Source organism: Lissotriton helveticus, chromosome 2_1, assembly GCF_964261635.1.
Source record: "Lissotriton helveticus chromosome 2_1, aLisHel1.1, whole genome shotgun sequence".
In the NCBI taxonomy this organism is placed as follows: domain Eukaryota; kingdom Metazoa; phylum Chordata; class Amphibia; order Caudata; family Salamandridae; genus Lissotriton; species Lissotriton helveticus.
Window position 1 is genome coordinate 246,241,690 of NC_136059.1, and position 22,899 is coordinate 246,264,588.

General features: G+C 43.0%; 1 protein-coding gene across 5 annotated transcripts in view; it reads left to right on the plus strand.

Moving 5' to 3' along the window:
• The window catches only part of ARK2N (arkadia (RNF111) N-terminal like PKA signaling regulator 2N), a 399,402-nt gene that overhangs the window by 235,991 nt on the left and 140,512 nt on the right, over positions 1–22,899 (plus strand). The window contains exon 3 of one of the 5 annotated variants that reach the window (XM_078674758.1): positions 15,356–22,604. The exons of the other annotated variants lie outside the window; for them this stretch is intronic. Within the exon in view, the coding sequence (XP_078530884.1) occupies positions 15,356–15,810 (455 nt within the window). The 3' untranslated portion in view covers positions 15,811–22,604. Of the gene's footprint in view, positions 1–15,355; positions 22,605–22,899 lie in introns of those variants that run through there. 5 annotated transcript variants of the gene reach the window in all.

A 22,899-nucleotide genomic window follows, 5' to 3' on the forward strand; every position in this document is an offset into this window, starting at 1 on the left:
TTGTAAAGCGCATGGCTGCCTCGGCGACGAGGCTTCCCAGTGCAACCAGAAACCAGAGGAGGAACAGAGAAACCCACAAGCGCCTGAACCTCAGATAGTGGGAAACAGCCACGTTTTTATAGTCTTACGAAACATCAGGAGATTAGGGATGTCCCGAATGCACGCTGGGAGAGAGTTCCAAAGTTTGGCCGCCAAGAGGCTGAACGAACGGCACCCAGCCCTCGCTCTCCAGACTTGAGGGACACAGACAAGCCTATGGTCGGCGGATCTCAAAGCACTCCTGGTCATATAGGGCTATAATAGACCAGATAACCCTATGGGGGCTTGGCGCATCAGGATTTTATAAGAGATGCACAGCACCTTGAACTGAATACGTTCTTCGATGGGCAGCCAATGCAGCTTGGGGAGCACATGCGACATCGACTGGGATCTTGGTAAAGCCACTAACATAAGTGTTGCTGCGTTCTGAATCCTCTGCAGGTGTTTTATGCTAGCTTTGTTGGCACCCAGATATAAAGAATTTCCATAGTCTAGCCTAGCAAGAATGGAGACCTGCACAATGGTTTGGCGCACTCTGGGAGGAAAAAAGCCAAGCAAGGGTCTCCATCCTCTCAATAGCCCAAAGCAAACAGCGGCAACAGCTCTTGTCTGTTTCTCAAATGTCAGTCCATTATCGAGCCAGACACTTTTGGGTGCCGGGGCGGGTTTAAGATGGTCAGGCCACCACTGTTCGGACCAGAGATCCTGGTCCTTCCCGTACAGTAGGATCTCAGATTTGCTGTCGTTTAATTGAAGACAATTAGATTTCCTCCAATCCGAGATGACCGACAGATCCTACTCAAACTTCTCCAAGCTGGTACGGCAAGTTTTAGAAAAGGCGATCAACAGCTGGGTGTAGTCAGCGTACGACGCTAAGGACAGCCCCTTGTCACCTCAGCCAAGGGCCTCCCGTAGAGATCAAAATAAAGCCTTGAGGTACCCCATGGCAATGATCCTGAGAATGAGAAGGTGGCACTGAAACCTGGAAAGACTGCCCTACCAAGAAGGACCGAATCCAAACCAGGGCACCGCCCCTGATCGCGACTGCCCAGAGGCGTTCAAGGAGGATCGCATGAGACACCGTATCAAAAGTGGCGCTTAGGTCCAATAGGACCAAGGCCGCAGAATCTCCCACATCCAGCCTACTCCGAATGGATTCTGTAACCGCCAGAAGAGCTGACTCAGTACTGTGATCCGGCTGAGATGTCCTTGGATTCCACTGTTGTGCAGGCATCTGAAGATGGGGTTTGAAACTGTGTCAAAGGCTTAAGAGAGGCCCAGAAGACTGGGAGCTGCTGTTTCTTCTCTAGCTAGGATCATGCTTATGTCGTCTGGTGCCGTTAAGTGCTATTTCTGGTCTATGGTTGGGTCTGAATCCCGAATGTTATGTCGAGGTGTTCCGTGAGGCATCTGTTGATGAGCTTCTATCAGACTTTGGCCAGGTCCAGTAAGTAGCAGTTAGATGGGTCTGTAGTTGACCAGTATTGATGGGTCTGCGGAGGGCTTCTTGAGCAGGGTGAAGACTGTTGAACTGTGGCTTGTTTACATGTGTCATGGAAGGTGGCTGATGTAATAGAGGTAATCGGGATAGGTGTGAGCTCTGCACTGATGGGGTGTTGTTGGGCTAGGTTCCAATGGGGCCACGAAGTGGATAGATGGCATTTTGGTGGTGGTTTTGTCTGTGATGATCGCGGGCCATATGGCCATTATTGTTTCTTTGGCCGAGATGGAAAATGTATTGTGAGGTCTGTCTAGTTGAGGGTCGGACTAGTAGATAAAGGTTATCTTGCTGCAGAAGAATTGAGTCCTGTGGTGGGGGGGGGGAGAATGATTGTATTGGAGCAGGCTACTGGTGAGGTGAAATCTTTCATGATGGTGAATATCTCCTTGCTGCTGTTGGTACTGGCGTCCATGCAGTCCGCTGGAGCGATTCCTTTTGGTGACCCAGATCGGTTGGAACTTATTCACATTGGGCAATGGAGAAAGCCGTAAAGGAGCCTTGGGTATGGTAGTAAATTTCCTATCCTCCCATGAATGCACACCGAGTGGTTGGTAACTTTGCAAATTGAATTAGTGGTGGAGAAAATATTCTTCTTTGATAACCCTGTACAGCCACTTGAGTCTGGCAGGCAATTTACGAAAATAAATTCTCCTGGAAACACCAGATTAGTAGCTAGTGTGAGCAAAGAGATGATGGAAGAACATTTTAAGCATTCATGCATAATAATTTTTTCTCCTTTACATTTTTTCACCCATTTTTTAGAGAGTTTGGAGTGATTGTGGGTGTTTTCCAGTGTAGTGTAAGTTTACATTATATAGTTTTAAAAATAGCCTCTAAAATAGAAATACTTTAAACACGACAGCATGCATTGTTTGCAGTCTGTTACTTATGTACGTTTGGCGTTGAAATAAAAAGAATGTATAACCAGTAATTTAAAAATGGATGCTGTGTGCCTACCCTTGTCATGCTGGCACACTCCCAATGCCTACCCAAAAGTCCTTAAAAGCGGGTGTTGCTTTCATGAAGATAGATGTTGTCAGCGCACACACCACACAATATAACTTGTACCTCCAGCCATGCTCAATACACTAACGGCCAGTGGTGCGGAAAAGAGCTATCAAGAGAACATGGCAGGTGGCACAATGTATGGTGAGTTGTATGTTTGTAGCCGTTACTAATGAGTGTCATTGGTTAACGTGAGCTGAACCATAACTCAGTTTTAACTTTTTCAGTAGAAAAAATAAATAAATAAATATATAATCACTCAATCTGAGGTGCACTATCAAATCAGGAGAGAGCTTCCAGCTCTAACTTTGTTAAAGTGAAGTCTAACTAAAAGATATAATAGGGTAAATAAAACCAGCTAAATGTCAAATTGCACTGTGAAGCGTAAACCACTGAAATGTGTTTGTTGGACAGCACAACCATAACTCCTCTCCAATTCTCTGTTTAAATTCGTCACATTGTCGCAGATCACACTCCTATGTATGATCTGGTGTAAAGTTAAGTCATTTTCTACGAATGTACTGGGTATTACTGAAGGACCAGTAGCGTTAGCTTTGTCTGTGGGGATGAGGGGAGCAATTTGGGAGTGTATGAAGCATTGGACCTGAATGCATGTGTCACATTTATCGTTTAAATTATCATGTGTGCCAAATGATGTCTGCACAGTATTCTGTTTGATATTAGCACGTCTTGACATCCAGTGCTCACTGAAATGTGGATCCCTACTTCATCAATTATCTTGTCAAAAAATTTGATACAAACTTCTTACCAATTATTATGGACGAGAGGCATAATTTATTGTTTCATACTGTTTAGCACTGTTGTGTCTCTCAAACACCTCTCCACCCCCGACCCCCATCAAAACGTTTGTCCCAGGAACTTGAGAGCAACTTGGTATGGTAAATCATCGGTATTTTCAGAGCAGCCTTCCTCAAGGTGCCTAATACCGTTCGTAGAATTTCTTTAAGTACGACTCTCCCCGCCTTGTATGCCACCTTTGAAATAGCTTATCCTTATGTTGAACAAGCTGAGGGAGTTCTACCGACAATATGCTTACAACATAAAACATGAATGCTTGAGCAGGGAAATTTGATAATTTATCATTATAATTTAGCATATTGAGTCTTCTGAACACCCACACAACAATTTCTACTTGGCCACTGGTCAACAATTCACTCACATACTTTCTTAATCCATGTACATTCTCCTGCTAATTTTTCCATTTGATTCACATTGGAACTGCAGGTATTAGTAATTCTTAAATTGTATTCCTCAACTTTCCTTGTTGTTCAGACAGCATATGTTTTAATGTTATTGGTGTATTGCATACCCTACGCATCCTTATGTTTTTAGAGTACTTTTATGAGCGCATTTATTTAATAAACTAATCATGACCCCCATGTGCAATTTTGTGATTTATAAAAATTACATCTACTTTGATGTATGACCGCTGTTATTCAGTGAAAGTGAACCCTCATTTTTCCTACCATATAAATCCTCCCTGTTGTGCAACCTTTACTAGTCTTGGCTATGATGGAAAGAGAAAAAACATAGGAATCCCATGTTCATAACCATTTGGAGTATGCTCATGTCCACCAGTGTGTATGAAGACCTGAACATGGATGGTTGTAGGAGCTTAGTATAAGAGTTCCTTCTTATCCCATGATACCTACGACCATACTTGTCAAATGCAATCTGGGTCAAGCACTTTCTCCCTCTTAAGCAAAATGATCACTTCTTATCTTAGAAGTCATAAAGGCTTTCCTGCATAAACCGTTTTGAATCAAAGAAATTAGGGTATCCAAATAACTCCCTACCTTTTGTTAGAAGGTGATGGCATTTAAGGAATGTATAGCAAAATGGTTAGTGCCCCAATTTGCTATGTGTGATTTGAAGGGCTTGTGTAACTGCTACCTGTAGCCCTAGAGCGCATTGCAATAGGGCTGTAAAAGCTGTGTTGGCTTTACTTAGGAATGTTTTTCTCATAATGATATGAAGAGTAGTAGCCAGATGGAAATCGATCCAAACTATTGCTCAACACTACTATTGGGCTTCAGACGCCAGAGCGCACAGTTGAAATATTACTTTGAATAATCTGTAGGATTGACCTCTTTCTTGCTTCTGTTTTCTAGATCTGGCTTCCTCACCACACTTAATGGGCTTAGTATTGTGGCTGCCTCTCCCATAAACAAGACTAAAAGAAATGGAAAGAACTATGTGTAGTATTCTTTCTGTGACCTATAATTTGACATTCCAATCTATCGCAGAAATCTGAACCAGTTTACCTGTTTTAGATATTATTTTTTCCTTATTCTCAAATTATAGTGACGTGATTAATCGAGCAGTTTTTTAAAGCCAGGTTTAGCTAAAAAGAAATTGCAACTATAATGAACTTGGCCATGATAGAATATAGAATTACGCTTAAGTGATTTTTCATTTTATTTAGCAGTCTCTCCCATCCTGAGCGTTTTAATAGTAGCATCTTCAACATTTTGGAGAAAGTCTAGATCTGGCTAACAAAAGGATCAAATTATTTAAGCCCCTTCAGTAGTAAACAGCGACCAAATCAACGGTTTAACATTTTGCTCCGTTGCTGTTATTGGCAAGTGACGTTGTTAATTCTGTGCTCATTTTTCAACACCATCGCTGCTGCTTCCCCTAACAAGGTGAGATAGCTGGTGTCAGAGCTGCCCTATTTACCAAACTGTTCACACATGAATAACCGGCTACTCATTGCTCAGGTGAGGAGTGAAGGCTGCATTAGCATCATTACCTCAAACCGAGAGTACAAGATGACTGGGTGTTTCATTGCAGTCTTCTTAGAACAGTGGTTACACTGTGAAATTATTAATGACTAGGACCAGGAGTAACAATTTGAGTATGAATGTCGTGCATGTCACCGTGCCCTAGCACTTGTATCAGAAACCAAATAGTAAAGGAATTAAAAAGGGTAACATAAAATGCATAATAACCAAACGATAGGTGAAGTAGGAAAACATACATGTGCGAATTGTGAAATATTGTTCTGTAGTAGGGGATCTCTGTGTATAGTCATAATCTAGTGAATAGTCCCGCCCATGTGCGTGGACCCTGGCAATCAAAAATAATCTCTTAAGTTGTCAGAAAATTGCAGAACTGCAAAGACACTTAAGAGAAAATTTAAAGACAAATAATGCAGCCTATATCCACAGGCTACACTGTCCAGTACTTCAACTAGAAATTCCACCAAAAATCCACAAACAGCAAAGCGTGTCCAGATTTCCCTTGTTTTTACTGCAAAACCCCTCAGAAATGATAGAGAGGAAGGCCTGGACAGACAAGCCCCATAGGCTGCCATTATGTGGCTTAAATAGGATACTGTGCCTTTAAGAGAACCTTCCAGAACCTTCTCTCAGTATCCCAGAATGCATAGCAGGTCCAACTTACTTTCAGTTCTTTTTTCCGGCTCCTGCTTACAGGACCCTGTGCATTGAGCTCTCCCCTTTTCAGGGGTTTATTGGAGTTTTTTGACACTTTTTGGTTTTAAAAGTGTTCTGCTTTGATTCTTGGTGTTTCCTGTTCACTTCTGTGTGTTTGTTCAGGCTTTTAGGGATCTAAAATGCCTGCCTTATTCGACAAGTGCCCAGCATGTGGAAGGAAGAAGGCCAAGACTGATCCACACGACGTCTGCATTATTTGCCTCCCTGATGAGCATGTCCCTGAAGATTGTGACATCTGCCAGGCCTTTTCTACGAGGACCCTGAGGGAAAGACAGAAAATTAGGGCTCCAAGGCCTGGTGGAGAGGCGGCTGCAGGTGGGTCTGGGAAGGCTGGGAAGGCTCCCTCTGCCCCTGCTGAGGCCTCTGGGGGGCTCCCCAGAGGCAGGAAGACCAGCAAAAGATCCCGGTCTCCGTCGACGTCGATAGCATCGACGATGACGTCGAGAGGGATGACGACGGTGTGTTCCCCTTCTCCCCGGGGCTCCGGGTCGAGACAGCGTGGGAAATCGACGTCGAGAGGCCTGGCCAGGCCGCCGTCGAAGTCACCGCCGGCGTCGACGTCATCGTCGACGTCGAGGCATCGCCGTCGACGAAGACACCGGCGCTCGCCGTCGAAGCGACACCGCCGGTCGCCGTCGACAAGTTCGACGTCGAGGGGACCCTCGGCGTCGAGGACAGTGAGGAAGCGGTCTTCGAGACGAAAGAGTCGACGCTCGCCGTCGAGGTCTGGCCGCTCGTCGTCGAGGGGGCGATGATCGGCGTCGAGGAAGAAACGCTCGACGTCGAGGAGGCGGCGTTCGACGCCAGAGCCGAGAGATAGCCGTTCCTCGCATGGGAAACGCTCGACGTCGAGCAGGAAGAGATCAGCGTCACCTGGGGTCTCAACCTCTTCTAAGAGGCGCAAGAAGGATTCTGGCGCCAAAAGTCACGCCGGATCTGGTGGCGGACGTAGGAGGCGTCGCTCACGCTCTGGAGGGTCTGGCTCACAGGCCCCTTCCTCGAAGAAGTCATCGGGCACGAGGTACTCGGTGGTCTATACGCCGCCAAGGCCTGTGACCCCTCCTCCTCTACCGAAGGAGGCTCCACCGGCTAAGCCGCCGCTCCCCTCCCTGCCTCCGCCGTCTACTGAGGGGCGGCCTCTGCCGCCAGTTCCTCCACATAGGCCTCCGAGGTCGGTGTCCCTGCCTCTGCTTCCGACACCTCCTAAGGGTACGCCTACCCCGAAGCCCCAGGACAAACCACGGATGACGCCTCCACGGAAACCGGTGGAGCGCCCACGTGCTGGGAGGTCACGCTCCCGCTCCAGGAGAAGGGAACGTTCGCGTCATAGATCTTCAACGCGATCTAGACGGCGCCACCGGAGACACAGGTCTCGTTCACGGACCAGGTCGTCTGGGACCAGGGACTACTCCCCGACCTTGTCAGATTCGCCGGACACGCGGGTCTCACCGGTCGACGATCTGGTGTCCTTCCAGGACGTGCTGTTACGGGGTGCAGCGAAATTGGGCATTACTCTGACAGTGCCCATTCCGAAGACCTCGGTCATCTTTGAGACGCTCCATCAGAAGCACTTGTCTCTGCCGTTACTGCCGCTGGTGCCGGGCCTGGAAGAACCGTCCCTGGATCTTTTCCTTACTCCTGCGGTGACTAAGGCGGCGCCTTCCAGACTGCAGAAGAAGTACCGGGCTCCTGACTCGGACCCAGCCTTTCTGAGGCTGGAGCCCCCTCCAGACTCGGTGATTGTGACGGCGGGGCGCAAACAACATGCCACCACGCCTTCCTCCACAGTTCCGCCAGACAAGGAATCTAGGTGGTTGGATTCCTCTGGGAGACGAGTTTGTGGGACTTCGGCGACCTCAATGAAGGCGGCTAGTGCCACGGCCTTGTTGGGTCGGTATGACAGAGCCCTCTGGGAATCTCTTCAACAATTTGTGGAACTTCTTCCGCGGGACAAGCGGGAAGACTTCCAGGAGGTGCTTAACGAAGGGATGTTGGTGGCAAATCAGGTCATCAGCGCTGCAGCCGACTCCTCTCTTCTGGTGGCGCATGGTTTCTGCCACGGAATAAACCAGCGACGACATGCCTGGCTCCGCCTTGCGTCTCTGAAACCGGACGCTCAGCAGAGGGTTGCCAATCTGCCATTCTCTGGCGAGACCCTGTTCGGGAAGCACGCTGACGACGAAATGGCCCGCATGAAGGCGGAAGCTGAGACGCTCACAGCGGTGGGTTTGGAGAAGCCCAAGGAGACCAAGAAGACGTACCGTCCGTTCCAACGTCGGTTCGGTGGTCAAGGCAGAGGGCGTGGGCAGTCTTCTGGACAACAGCAGCAACAACAGCAGCAGTTCAGAAGACCATTCCAGAAACGCCAGAGGGGCAGAGGCGGCCATCAGTCGGCACCAGCGACTAAGGGCCAGGCCGGGTCTAGGCCCTGAGCACTTACTTCCCCGTCAACTGTTGCCCGCTCCGGTGGGGGGAAGCATTCAATCTTTTCTGGCAGAGTGGAGAAAAATTACTCAGGACAAGTGGGTGCTGAATATTGTTTGCAATGGATACAGTCTTCGGTTCACCAGCCCTCCTCCATCGATCCCTCCGGTCGGCTCGCAGTATCAGCTGCGCGAGCTCCAGGCGGAGGCCGATATCCTGTTAAGGAAAAGGGCGATCGAAGTCGTACCTCTGTCTCAAAGGGGAAGAGGTCTGTACTCCCGATTCTTTTTGGTTCGAAAAAAGGACAAGAACGAGTTCAGGCCCATTCTGGATTTGCGACAAGCAAACAAGTGGATTCGCAGAGAAAAGTTTCGCATGCTGTCATTGCATCAGATTTATCCTCAGCTGCAACGGGGAGACTGGCTGTGTGCAATCGACCTCCAGGATGCTTACTTCCATGTGCCCATTGCACACAAACACAGGAAGTTCCTGCGGTTCCAAGTCGGCGCCAATCACTATCAATACACAGTACTGCCATTCGGACTGAAGTCTGCGCCGAGAACATTCTCAAAGTGCATGGCGGTGGTAGCAGCACACCTAAAGAAGAACAAGGTGTTTGTCTACCCTTACCTGGACGACTGGTTGATCAAGGCCTCCTCCTTCGCGGAAGCGCAAGCACACTTCCGGGAGACGTGCGTTCTCTTGAACAAGCTGGGGTTGCACATCAACATGTCCAAGTCGGTTCCGACTCCAGTCCAGTGCATTCAGTACTTGGGAGCCTCCATAGATACGCTGTCAGCAAGCGTGTCTCCTTCGGAGGAGCGACGATTATCACTACTTCGGAAGGCTCGGGCTCTCATGTCCGCTCCATCCACAACAGTGAGGCCGGTGTCTTCTCTACTGGGATCGATGGCCTCCTGTATCTTCCTGACGCCACATGCACGGCTGCACATGAGACCGTTGCAAGAGTGCTTGGAGGATCAGTGGGATCAGAGGAGAGGATCTTGGGACGACAAGATACGCCTATCTCTGCATGCTCTTCAGTCTCTGAAGTGGTGGTGTTCAGCGGAGAATCTCCTCAGAGGGGTTCCCTTCCACAAGGACATTCCCACTCAGGTTATCGTGACGGATGCTTCTCTCCAGGGCTGGGGAGCGCATTCCGGAGACCTACAGATTCAAGGGACGTGGTCTCAGGCGGAGTCCACGTACCACATCAATGTCCTGGAACTCAGAGCTGTTCACTTGGCCCTGAAGGCCTTTCACCCGTCCTTCCAGACAGACTCTCTCCTTGTGCAGACGGACAATACAACCACAATGTATTACCTCAACAAGCAGGAAGGATCGAGGTCACGCACCCTGTCGCAGGAGGCGCAGGCGATACGGCGCTGGCTTCTGGCTCGAGGACTGACGATAACGGCTACCCATCTGCCAGGTGTGCAGAATGTTCAGGCAGACGCGCTGAGCAGACTGATTCAGGAAAACCACGAATGGGTCTTAAACGACGAAGTACTAGGAGAAGTCTTCGCAAGGTGGGGGACTCCAGACGTAGATCTGTTCGCCACCGCCGAAAACAGCAAATGCCGAGGCTTCGCCTCCAGGTACTACCAACCGGGGACGCTGGGGAACGCGTTATGGATCGACTGGTCGAACAGCTTTCTGTACGCTTTTCCACCCATTCCCCTGATTCCGACGGTTCTCATCAAGCTGTCCCAGTCCAGGGCGCGGATGATACTGATTGCCCCGGAATGGCCCAGACAGTGGTGGTTCACGGACCTGCTTCACCGGTCTCTCCTTCCTCACATTCGGCTGCCGTGCGGGCCGGACCTTCTCACGAAGTTCGGGGGGCTGATGTTGCCCCCCAACCTCTCGTCTTTGAGTTTGGCAGCATGGCTCCTGAGTTAGTGCAATATGGTCATCTGAATCTCCCTGCAGATTGTATGGACATACTGAAGGAGTCTAAGAGACCTTCCACTAGGACTTCCTATGCTTACAAGTGGAAGAGATTTTGTATCTGGTGCAAGTCTAAGAACTATGATCCGACGACTTGTAAGGAAGATGTAATCTTTCCTTATCTTCTACAGTTGGGGCAGTCTGGCCTTAATGTCCATTCTATTAAGGTTCATCTTGCTGCTTTGACTGCCTACAGGAAATGCCCTTCGCAGACTTCCTTCTTCCAGATCCCTGTGATCAAAGATTTTTTGGAAGGCTTGAAGAAAGTGTTCCCTCCTGTCAGGCTTCCTTCGCCTTCATGGGAATTGAATGTGGTGCTGTCCAGGTTGATGAAGGAGCCTTTTGAACCTATTCATAAGGCTTCGTTGCAGCACCTGTCCTGGAAGGCGGCGTTCCTCGTGGCCATTACATCGGCCCGCAGGGTGAGTGAAATTCAGGCGTTGTGTTGCCAAGAACCTTATACTGTCTTTCATGCTGCTAAGGTTGTTATGCGTACTCACCCTAAATTTCTTCCCAAGGTTATTTCTGATTTTCATGTCAACCAGACCATAACTTTGCCTACGTTTTTTCAGAATCCTTCATCTCCAGCGGAAAGGTCGTTGCATTCCCTGGATGTTAGGAGGGTATTGAAGTTTTATCTGGATAAGACCAAAGATATTCGTAGGTCTGACCAATTGTTTATCAATTATGGATCTGTCAGGACCGGTCTTGCGACCTCTAAGCAGTCTATCTCTAGGTGGATTGTGTCCTGCATACAGCTATGTTACCAAAAAGCTAATAAGACCTTAGGAGGTAAGCCTAAGGCTCATTCCACCAGGGGCAAAGCTGCCACGACAGCTTTGCTCCGTAATGTTCCGATTGCAGAGATCTGCAAGGCGGCCACTTGGAAGTCGGTTCATACCTTTGCTAAGCATTACTGCCTGGACACTGATGCCAGGGCAGACGCTCAGGTTGGGCAGGCTTCGCTGCGAAATCTGTTCGCACATTAGTGGCGTTAATTTTCTTTTCTCCACCGCCGCTTTGGTGTGGGGATGGGCTTGCCATTCTATTCACTAGATTATGAATATACACAGAGATCCCCTACTACACAAGGAGTAGTTTCTGTCCTGTAACTCCAGTTCTCTAGTAGGGGTATCTCTGTTATAGTCATAAGCGCCCTCCCGCCTTCCCGGTGGAGAGAAATGTTCCTTTAAGGAATGCGACAGGTCTGGCGTTTTACGCCTTCAAAAAGAACTGAAAGTAAGTTGGACCTGCTATGCATTCTGGGATACTGGGAGAAGGTTCTGGAATGTTCTCTTAAAGGCACAGTATCCTATTTAAGCCACATAATGGCAGCCTATGGGGCTTGTCTGTCCAGGCCTTCCTCTCTATCATTTCTGAGGGGTTTTGCAGTAAAAACAAGGGAAATCTGGACAGGCTTTGCTGTTTGTGGATTTTTGGTGGAATTTCTAGTTGAAGTACTGGACAGTGTAGCCTGTGGATATAGGCTGCATTATTTGTCTTTAAATTTTCTCTTAAGTGTCTTTGCAGTTCTGCAATTTTCTGACAACTTAAGAGATTATTTTTGATTGCCGGGGTCCACGCACATGGGCGGGACTATTCACTAGATTATGACTATAACAGAGAGACCCCTACTACAGAACTGGAGTTACAGGACAGAAACTACTCCTTACTTTATTGCCGATATTGAGACTCTGCAACTAAAAATGCCTAACTAACTAGTCAAAGGTTTGCAAGATGAATGCCAGTCGATACACAGGTCGGACTCATGGAAGTTTGCCAGAACCTACTGAAAGTCCTTGCACCCAATACACCTGTTAAAAAAAGAAAACAAAAGAAAAAAATATATATTTTATAAAGTAAGTCAGTTATGTGGCACAGTAGTACAACTCCTGTACACATATGTTTATCCCTTTATATAAATAGTTGCATAACTGACACACGACAGAGTGTGCAAGCTGCGGGTATTGAATTTGAGTGATGTACAATATGGATGCCTATTATGTGCAGTACCAGGTACTCATATTTTTATCTCCTTCCCGTTTCCAAGTTTACCCATTGGCTGGAAATGGAGAAGGTTTCACTTGTCAAATCTCTTAATGGGAAAGTAATTACATTTTAATCACTTCAACTATCTTGTGATCTGTAGTTCTTAGTGTCTCCAATATTTGTAATTGATTGGGTTAGTCTAGTACTCTAGCTTCAAATTGGTGGTTTAAATGTTGCTTTACAGTCCCCTTAATTTCTACTTTAGAGTTAAAAATGAAAGAATGTGACTATGCACTTGCATCAGTGTGCTGACTGTCTGTGGTGAGCCAAGCACATTTATTGTAACTGGGGGTGTTTCTAATTGACCTTATATTCTGTAAGTTGACGTTGTGATTCCAGGTTAGGTGCCCCCTTTACTGTTTGTCACCTCTTGGTGTACTTCCTCATTCCTTTTCCTTATCATGGCAAGTTGTCATTTGTGATTCACCCAACACTGAGGCCATGCTTATGGTGGTATTGAATTGCAAGCCTTGGGTCTCATTATGAATGCTTTGAAAAATGCCACATCCTTTCTTACCTCATCTGTCCCTTCTAAAGGGACCAAATCAACGGTTAAACATTTTGCTCCGTTGCTGTTATTGGCAAGTGACGTTGTTAATTCTGTGCTCACTTTTCAACACAATCACTGCTGCTTCCCCTAACAAGGTGAGATATCTGGTGCCAGAGCTGCCCTATTTACCAAATTGTTCACACATGAATAACCGGCTACTCATTGCTCAGGTGAGGAGTGAAGGCTGCATAAGCATCATTACCTCAAACAGAGATATGGAATTCCTATAGCCCGACGCCCAGGACATATTGTTTAGGGTCAAGGACAACAAGTTTTCATGTGTATTTTGTCCTTGTGACAAGTAGCCCTTAGCTCCTGCAGCACAAACTCTTTGTCTGCCAGTTTACAGTACCTCATTGAGGACCAGGGAAGGGTATTGCCTGCAGTTAAGGTAATTTGTGTGTTCATATGTTAATGCTGGTCGAACTTGTATTTATAGTTCATTAATGCAAAGCCTTTACTATTACGGTGAGTGTTGTAAGAAAATGTAACCTCGGACTGCACTACTGACAGCGGTTTCAGTATAAACATGTGTACACACGCTTTCAAAGTTTAGCAGTGTGAGGCTATGTATAATGCTCCAAGAATGCTCTCTGATTAGATGCAGATGTATTCGCAGAAGCTTAAATAGCAAGATGGAGGATTCTTTGTTTTAAAAATAAAATGTTCACACAAAAATGCAACTAGAAAAAAATATTTTGCTAAACTGCTGTAAAATTTTAGCTACCATTTCTTTGCAGCATCATTTATAAAATATGATGCATGCTAATATTTCCCAAAAATATTCCTAATGAAAAATCATTGTAACCAGATTTAACAAGATTATGGGAAACAAAAATAAACCAGCATTGGCAAAGTCAGTAGGTTTGAAATTGGTGATCGACCTTTTGGTTTTGTGAATGTATTATGTTTTGGCATGGTTTTTGTAAACCTTTTTAGCATGGAAGCTGCCGAGCCATCACTGTTCTAATAACCATTGGCAAAAAGCAGAAGCTTAAATAGCAAGATGGAGGATTCTTTGTTTCAAAAATAAAATGTTCACAAAAAAATGCAACTAGAAAAAAATATTTTGATAAACTACTGTAAAATTTTAGGTACCATTTCTTTGCAGCATCATTTATAAAATATGATGCATGCTAATATTTCCCCAAAATATTCCTAATGAAAAATCATTGTAACCAGTTTCAACAAGATTATGGGAAACAAAAATAAACCAGCATTGACAAAGTCAGTAGGTTTGAAATTGGTGATCGACCTTTTGGTTTTGTGAATGTGTTATGTTTTCGGCATGGTTTTTTGTAAACTTTTTTAGCATGGAAGCTGCCGAGCCATCACTGTTCTAATAACCATTGGCAAAAAGCAGTTCCTGGCACTGAACAAAACTTTGTGTGCCAATATGCTACTTTTGAAAGATCAGAATTCTGTCACTCATAGTGAAGCCAGCCGATGGGCAGAGAGAATTTTAATTCACACAATAGGTCTTGGTTAATGCCAGACCTAATGAGGGGCTCAATTATTAAAGAAATCTCAAAAGTGCACCCATGGTATAGGTCAGTGCACTAGTGAAGATTTACGGCATTAATGAATTCACAAGACATAGAAGTAGGCCAAGATATCCTAAACCTAGAAAGTATTTGTGAACTACATTTTAGCACAAGCAAACATGCATGTGTAGATTTGCAAAACATCTGAGCGTTTGCAAGTTCACTCTCCCTCCAACCACTTTTTTCCCAACCCTGGAAGAAGTTTTACATCTGCCATCGTCGGGAGTAAATTTCCAACCTTTCTCAGTATTGGAAAATATTCGAGAAGAGCTGGTGAAAACCCATAAAACATGTAAGTTAGTAGGTTTGCATAGACTCAAAAGGGCATTGCAGTTCTAGAACTATTGTTTACCACTACCCCAGTATGGATAACTGTGGAAGGGTGGCAAAATAAGGAAATTGCTAGTATTCAAACCCTGCCCTGCCTAATCGAAGAGTCTGTATCAGAGCTCTTATATAATTAGATTACTGCCACTACACCACATGGAACAAAAGAGACACATGAATAGTGTTACAGGGCAAGTAGATTTATGAAGTAATCTGCCCCATGGACTAGTAGATATTGTAATAAATTCCACACCCCTGCCTCATAGGGGCATTAGTGGATGCCTCCCATCACAAATTATCAACACTAATTTTCAAAACCCTTTTCAGTCTTCATTTATTTGTGGTCAAAAACACTTTCAGCAAATATGTTGCTAAATGTGTCGCAATGTTATTACAATTGTTTTTACTCTATTTCTTTACTGTTTACAAATGTATTCTACCTGCTTGCTTAACAATTACTTATACCATGGCCTCAATGTCTTTAAAGCTGGCTTCAGTCGTGCTGGGGGATCGGCAGCAGCGACAAGGGAAATTCCTGGATTACTTGACAGGGGCACCGTTTGGGATAGAAACTGCATAGGCAATGTCCTGGAAGAGGCCATGAACTGCTTTGCTGAGATGCAGCGGCAGACAGAAGAAAAGTTCCGCATGTGGATCGAGAAATTAACCCGTCTGGATACAGATGAAGAAAGCAAGCAGCAGCTGGAACCCAGAGAACCTAAAATGCAACTAGTCGGCCAAAGAATCCCCCCCACCTCTCAGTCGGGCATGCTTATGCCGATTCCAGATACCCAAGTAATTCCTCAGCAACCCTTTAATTCATATGTGAGCTATCAGAATGTCGACGCTACCTCAGAGTATCCATCAACTTTTAATAACAATTATCCAACTGACTTTACAGACAATGGCAATATTACAGAGCGAGATCTGAACCAGTCCTAAACTTCACACAGGTTGATTTTCTTGGTGAGATCTTTGCTAGTGTTAAGATAAGTTATTTTCAGTAATTTGTGACTGTTTTTATCAGTCTAACATTTGTTGAATAAAAAAGTGCTAAAATGAACTCCAGTATTTAAAGTCCTTAATCATTGCTTGGCCAAATGCACTGATTGTTAATACTTCGTAATGTATGCACATTAAAATAATTCCCATTCTACTCGGAGCATAATATATAAATCTATGTTCCTTTTGCATGCCAAATTACTGACTAGGTAACTGGGCACATAGCTTAAATTGAAAGGGTAAAGGAACTGTGTTGCACACTAGACCTTTGATTCAGATCTTTGACTGTTTTGGAAACCTGATTTTTAGCTCTCCCTATGGCACTTGGACACATGTAATAAATATATATATTTTTCTCCTTTAACTATGAAAATTGCATGACAGCTTTTGCTGTTTGTGTGCAACAGTCTTCCTTTTATATGCAACAATAATGGATTTGGATATGGAACGTTTTAGCTTTGTGCTATGACCTGTGCTTGGGCCAATGGGTCTTGTTAATTTCATGGCGGTTCCCTCACTCATATTTTGATATATTTCACAGCTGTTGACTACACATTGTTTTAAAGCCCAAAGAAGAGCAAAGTGAGGGAAGCAATCTTAAGGATACTGATACTCTATAGTCCATGTAAAAGTGCTAGGCGTGAAGAGATGGCTTTTCTGATCTGCTTTTTTATTAGAATAGGTACCTTATTATAGTTCTCAATTTCGTGTATATGCAGAGGCTTTTTTTCTCTCGACATCACAAGTAAATGCTGTGGATTGCTTAGATAAAGCATTAGAAGTTATTGCTGGACACTTTGGTAGTGAAATGTTTCAAGTCAGCAAAATAATCTGGGATCCCACCATTGATTTAAAAGGGATAATAGTACCCTAATTTATGCAGCCTTCAATAGCTTACAAGACCTACAAGTTCCTATTGAGCAGCATCTGTACTTTATGTACTTGATCATTGATCTAACTTGAACATTCTTCTTTCGTCAGCCCATTTAAACTTTTTCCTTTTCTTTAAATGCAGTCTGTCTGAGCAGCTGAGCCCCACAAACCATTTTAGTTTGTGAGAGGGTCTCGAATGTATCTGCTTGATTGCACTTTGATCTGCCTATATCTTGCTTGTTAAGATTTACAGTGACAAAACGTAGAGCTGGTTTCTTTTGTGTTTCATATATAAGTGATGGACAAAATTAAGTCATATTGTGGCCTGAAATAAACATTCTCTCTAATCTGGTCCAAATTGCAGTTTATTTGCCACAGTGGCTTCATTGATTAAAAAAAAATCAATTTTTCAAATTGTATTAACACTGGATAGTAGTTGCTTCTCATGTAATCACTTTTATAGATTGCCAGTGGTGGTACTTATCCTTTCCTCAATTTTAAGCATAGTAACTAAATTGGGTTATTTGATGTCTGTGTACATTTTAATAGACCTACTGCTGAGTAATTGCCTGGAAACAGTGCCTAATATTGTTTCCAGTGTAAACAGGAAAAAGCCCTTTAATGTGCCCATGAGCTATGTTGAATCACTTTTCCCACCTAAATAGGCTTGTTCTTACTTTAATAGATCATTTAACTATATTTCTAGTCTAACATGGCTAATGTTCTTCTTTGAGGGCTAGTGCTAATTTCAAGATGATCACAATTTTATTTTGCTCTCTGCAAAATTTTGCTGCATGACTTAACTGTTCTTTTTTCATTTTGACACTAGCTACCCTATACATTCTCAATTGCCCAGTGAATAGTGTGCTTTTCATTAGGTATTTTGAAGCATATATTATATATATTTTGTGTGTACTTGATTTATAGGAGCTAACTTTGTAGTCCATGTTCAGACCACTGCTTATGGCACATGTTAGGCACAGAGGTAACTGCTGACCCTTTTTAAACATTTTGATAAAATCATAAGGGTGCTTCTCATTAAGCAGCATATCAAAATAGGCATATATCAGTTACAAATGCATTGAGTAGAAATTTACAAAAAATCACATCATTTACCTAGGAGCATTAGTTCCTGAAATCCCATTACTTACTAGCTTAAAGATAGAACACCAGAAAAAAAACATGATTTAAAAGCACAATTTAGGTGTTGCAAGCAACTGTAAGAAGAGATGTGCAGGTCTAATTTGTCTTCAGTTTTCAGAAATTAGAAGGGGCCTGATATACTTGGGTCGAAGATTAGAAAATGTATGGCAAACAAGTGATCTATGCATGGTGTTGCAAATTGAGACATTATCACAGTCACAAACTGGCAAATTGGTTGGTTTATACCAGACCCCCTTCGTAAACAAAAGCTGGTGAAAAATGTCCAAACCAAAAAATTTCAGACATTGCCTATTGGCATGTGCAGGGGGTGGTAGGGCTCTATCCCATTAACAGATTTGACCGGGACATACTGGCGCATGGTCTGCTTTGTTAAAGCAGAATTCTCCTGTTCAGCTGCGGCCCTTTGGGAGAAAGCTTGTTTGGCCCAGCAAAATTCCTTTTCTCTAGGCTTTTTGACCCACGCAAGATCCCTTTTCACTCAGTCTCTGGAGGGTGGTAAACGGATCTGATAATCCTAATCCATAAAAGTTTTTTTAATGTATTGTAGCCACGGGATTTGCTCTACATTATCTAAAAGGAAACATTCCCAGATTATGAACCTATTCAAATGTAAATCCTTGTTATGCCATACAGAAAACCACAGTAAAAGCGGACAAACCTGAAACAAATCTCCAATAAAGGACATGCACATTTCTTTGTGAATAATTTCCGCTTGTTTTCTATCACCTGGGCACGCTCAATATTAGCATGCCCCTAGATTTTACAGCCAATTTGGCAATCCAAATTCATTTAGACTTTTAATCATTTACGTTTGGGGACTTATGCCCAAGGCGTAGACAAATCGTATAGCCAAGAGATGGCTCTTTGTAAAATCCCTCCATTTTTTGTGAGTAGGGATTGCCAACTGGGACCCAAATTGAGTAACGGACCCAGATAACATTTTTTTTCCATTTTTGTTAAAACCTAACCCTCTGCTGATAGATTACAAGTTTGTGTGCGTTCTTGGGGCCACCATAAAATTAAATTTCTTAAAATTTGTGGAAAAGTCTATGCTATTCATAAAATCGATGAATGTATCTAAAAGTAGTTGGAGGCTCCTAGTTGTACGAGCAATTAAAACCTCATTGTCATCGCATAAAAGTACTAGAATAGCTCTTCCATCAACTTTTGGGAAATCTGAACCAATATCAGTGAGCCACTCCTAGCCGATTTATGAACATGATAAATAAGAGGGGCCAGAATGCAGCCCTGTCGGATGCTTTTTTTAAGTTCAAAGGGCTGGAACATTCCTTGTCAGATCCTTTTCTAGCCACCCCTTCAGGCCACTTTGCATGTCTCTCATAAAATAAATAAGTCCTTGGTCGACCCCCAAGGACCCCGGCTCAGTCCATAGCTTATTTCTGTTAGCACAGTCTCAGCTGAGGTTAAATAAGGTCAAGTGGACAGAACCTACTTTGATCCCTGGTGTATTTAGATATTAAGAGGTGCAGATTTAGGTTCTGTTCAACTGTGCCTCGCTCTGGTCTGAACTCGCATTGCAGGTCAGAGAGGATTCCCTTCCCAGCCCAGGTAGTGAGTCCCTTCAAAATCACTATCCCTATAATCTTCACTTCGACATCGATCAGGGAAATCGACTGTAGCATGCAGGGTCCTCTCTATCTCTTTTTTTAAATATACTGACTACAACGGACCGTTTCCAGACCTCTGGGTGTGGGCCACTAATTGGCGCATTCATATGAAGAGTTAAAACAGGAGCCTAGAGATCCACTAGTGATTTTTAACAACTCGCCTGGGACCCCATGAGATTGCTGCTTTGACACACTCCATATGCACTGGCCAGAAGTCAGTATTAATAGGGTGGGGCAGAGACTACCTCAGTCGTAGAGGGCTGAAAAAAGATTTACCCAATCCTGGACTGGGACAGAGACTGCCTGGTCTGACAACTTAATTCGTTTTATAGTTTACCGTAAATTGCTGTTTGTATTTATAGTTTAACAAACATACTTTCATGAGATGTTTTTGTGGTGTAGGTAAATGAAATAAAAACTCGAGCTAGCAGAATCTAATGAGTGGAAATAAACTGCAATAGGTGCTCACACTAAAATACAATTATCTGCAGTTGCCCTACTTAAAGAGAACTGTCTCATTGTTTATCCAATTCTATCCATCAGTGTAGGAGCGATTCCCCTACAAGACAGAACATAGTACTGGGTGGTATCAGTTCATTGAATAATTTGAAGTTCAGTGTTCAGTCCGTTATCAAAGCAAAAAACCACAAGACCAACACTGGCTTTTAAAAGAGCGCCTCAGATGCTGATTTCCCATGGGGGAGAGTATAGTGCAACCTTCACAATACTTTGCTAGGACCCTATAGAAGGTAACTGCTAAGGGTAGGAGGAAATTTATTTAAAATATAGGATGCAAGATTCTAAAATGCTCAGTACTGCATTTACCCCAATGTTTCTTCTCAGTTATGAGACATCACTTGGAAACTACTGTTACTCTTATTCTATTTGATTTAAACATTTTCATTATATCCCAAATGATTGTTTTTTCCAATGATTTTTCACCAACTTTTGGTTTTTGAATTGCTTTTTTAAATATTAATTTTGATGATTTGACTACTACAGTTGATTGGGGGTGTAAACTTCCATGTTCATTATGATGAAAGTGCATTTATTGACCAGTGTCTGTGCAGGTGGTCATAACATTGACTGTCATTTTCTCTTGTGAGTTATTTTGTATTCACTGTCCTATCCGTTTCTTCGCAAAAACAGTTTCAGTCAATTTTCATAGATTAATACAAGTGTGATTATTATTTTTTTAAAGCAGGTTCAACAGCTTATAGTGGAACTTTAATATGGATACATATTGAAAGTACATCTTCGAGATTTTGCAAAAATGAAATGGTCCTTGTGTGTTCAAAATATACTTATTTAGTATTGTTTTAAAACCGATTAATAAAATATTATATTGCAGATCTCCTTTTTAAAAAAAATAACCGTTTGAAGTATATTTAGATTATATTTTCATGTTACCCGTCATTTATGCAAGGGCACCTATAGAACTAGCTTTACTCCTAAATATTAGTACCTTTTGATTCTTGTGAGCACTTAAAGCAGTGTAAACATGAATTAGCCCTTAAATGTGCCCATGAGGTATGGTGAATCACTTGTCCCACCTAAATAAGTGTGTTCTTACTTAATAGATCATTTACTTATATTTCTAGTGTAACATGACCATTTTTCTTCTTGCTAGAGTTAATTTCCAGATTATCACAACATTTTGTTTTGCTTTCTGAACAATTTTGGTGCATGACTTACCTGTTCATTTTTTATATTTCAACACAATCTTCACTCTACATTTGCAGTTGCCCAGCAGGCAGTGTGCTTTTTCTTAGTTATTTTGAATTATATATGATATATTTTGTGTGCAAATATATAATATATATTTATATATTGTGGCACATGTTTAATTAGAGGTACAGAGGTAACACTGACCTGGGGTGGACAGTAATTCTAAAACAACACTTAGGTTACAGCCCCGTTTAAAAAATGCTCAATTCGTTTTATAGTTCCCAGTAAATTGCTGTGTATATATGTAGTTTGGACCAACAAAAGTTCTCTGACAAAAAGCCATGACATATGTAAACGGGTTAATGTGCTGCCATGGTTCCATGTATGTTTTGGACCATTGCTTGCTTGAATTAATGCAGGGATTAAAGTGATCAGAAATTGTGTGAATCTTTTATTTGTGGGAGAAACAACACTATGAAGTTCATTTTTGCAGGGTTGATGTCTACTTGGCCCATTTTCAGGACCGATTTAATTTTTATATATAACCTAGGATTCCTTTTAGTTTATTTTCTAGCAAATTGTTATTTGCAGTGTCCTTCTCTTGTAACCAGCAGTTAATTTAAGGGCCTGGGAGACTCTATCTATCACCCTCACTCTATCTATCTTTGTTTTTAATCATAGGATTTTAGAAACCGCTCTGTGGTTGCCTCTGCAAATGTGATAGTATCTTGTTGATGAGGCATTATCCTGGTCATTTTATGGTTTCAGTTACTGTTGCAGAGTAAATAAACAGAACCACTTGGTTTATGTGCATTACTTTACACAACCTAGCACTTCTTTTCAGAAGGATATTTACCTGTGAGTGGTTGTGTAGCTCATTCTGCTGCCATCTTTTGCTATGATCGATTGCAGTAGGTTTCTTCCATTGTTAACCTTACAGTATTGGTTGTCAATTAAAGAGCTAACTTGCATTGACAATACTGTCAAACCAGTTTGGTAAATTGAGGTCAAGACTATTGTCATCAAATTGTTAAAGTGGTCACTGTATTAATCATAGAAATACTGAGCAGAGTTCATCGATTTGTGTTTTTATAAGTATTAGTCTGATTGGATTAATTCTAAATATATGATCATTGTTTATTTTTCCTGACTAAAGTTGATGTTTGTGAGAATGTTATCTTAAAGTGATGTTTTATTGTATTTGCATAATAGTCTTTACATATCCATGTATATTTTGAAATGAAACTACTGTAGCTTATACGAAAATAAAAATAAACTGTAATCGGTGATTGATATTGTTCTAAAATATGTCCAGGAAAGATTTAATGCCTTCCCATTCTGTACATACATTTATTACCATCTGTATAAACACAATGTAAATAAATGGTCTTCAGTCAAACACTCCAGTGAATTTGCATCTTTTTACTGAACAAGTTACCTTTGTTTCTGGCTCTTACAAATTTCCTACTGATGGAGACAAAGTAACCCAGGCCAAAAGTCTGAACCTTATCCTATATTGAGCTTTAGATCTACAAATGTTCCTTTCCAACACATCACAAATCTAACTAATTTGTTTGAAGAGGATTAGCACCTGTCTCATTGTTACGTTTCTCCATCAGCTTGCAATGTGATGAGGGGTTTTTTTCTTGATGTTTTTCCTTTCTATGTGCAATTGTAGGTCTACTCTAGACTGTGC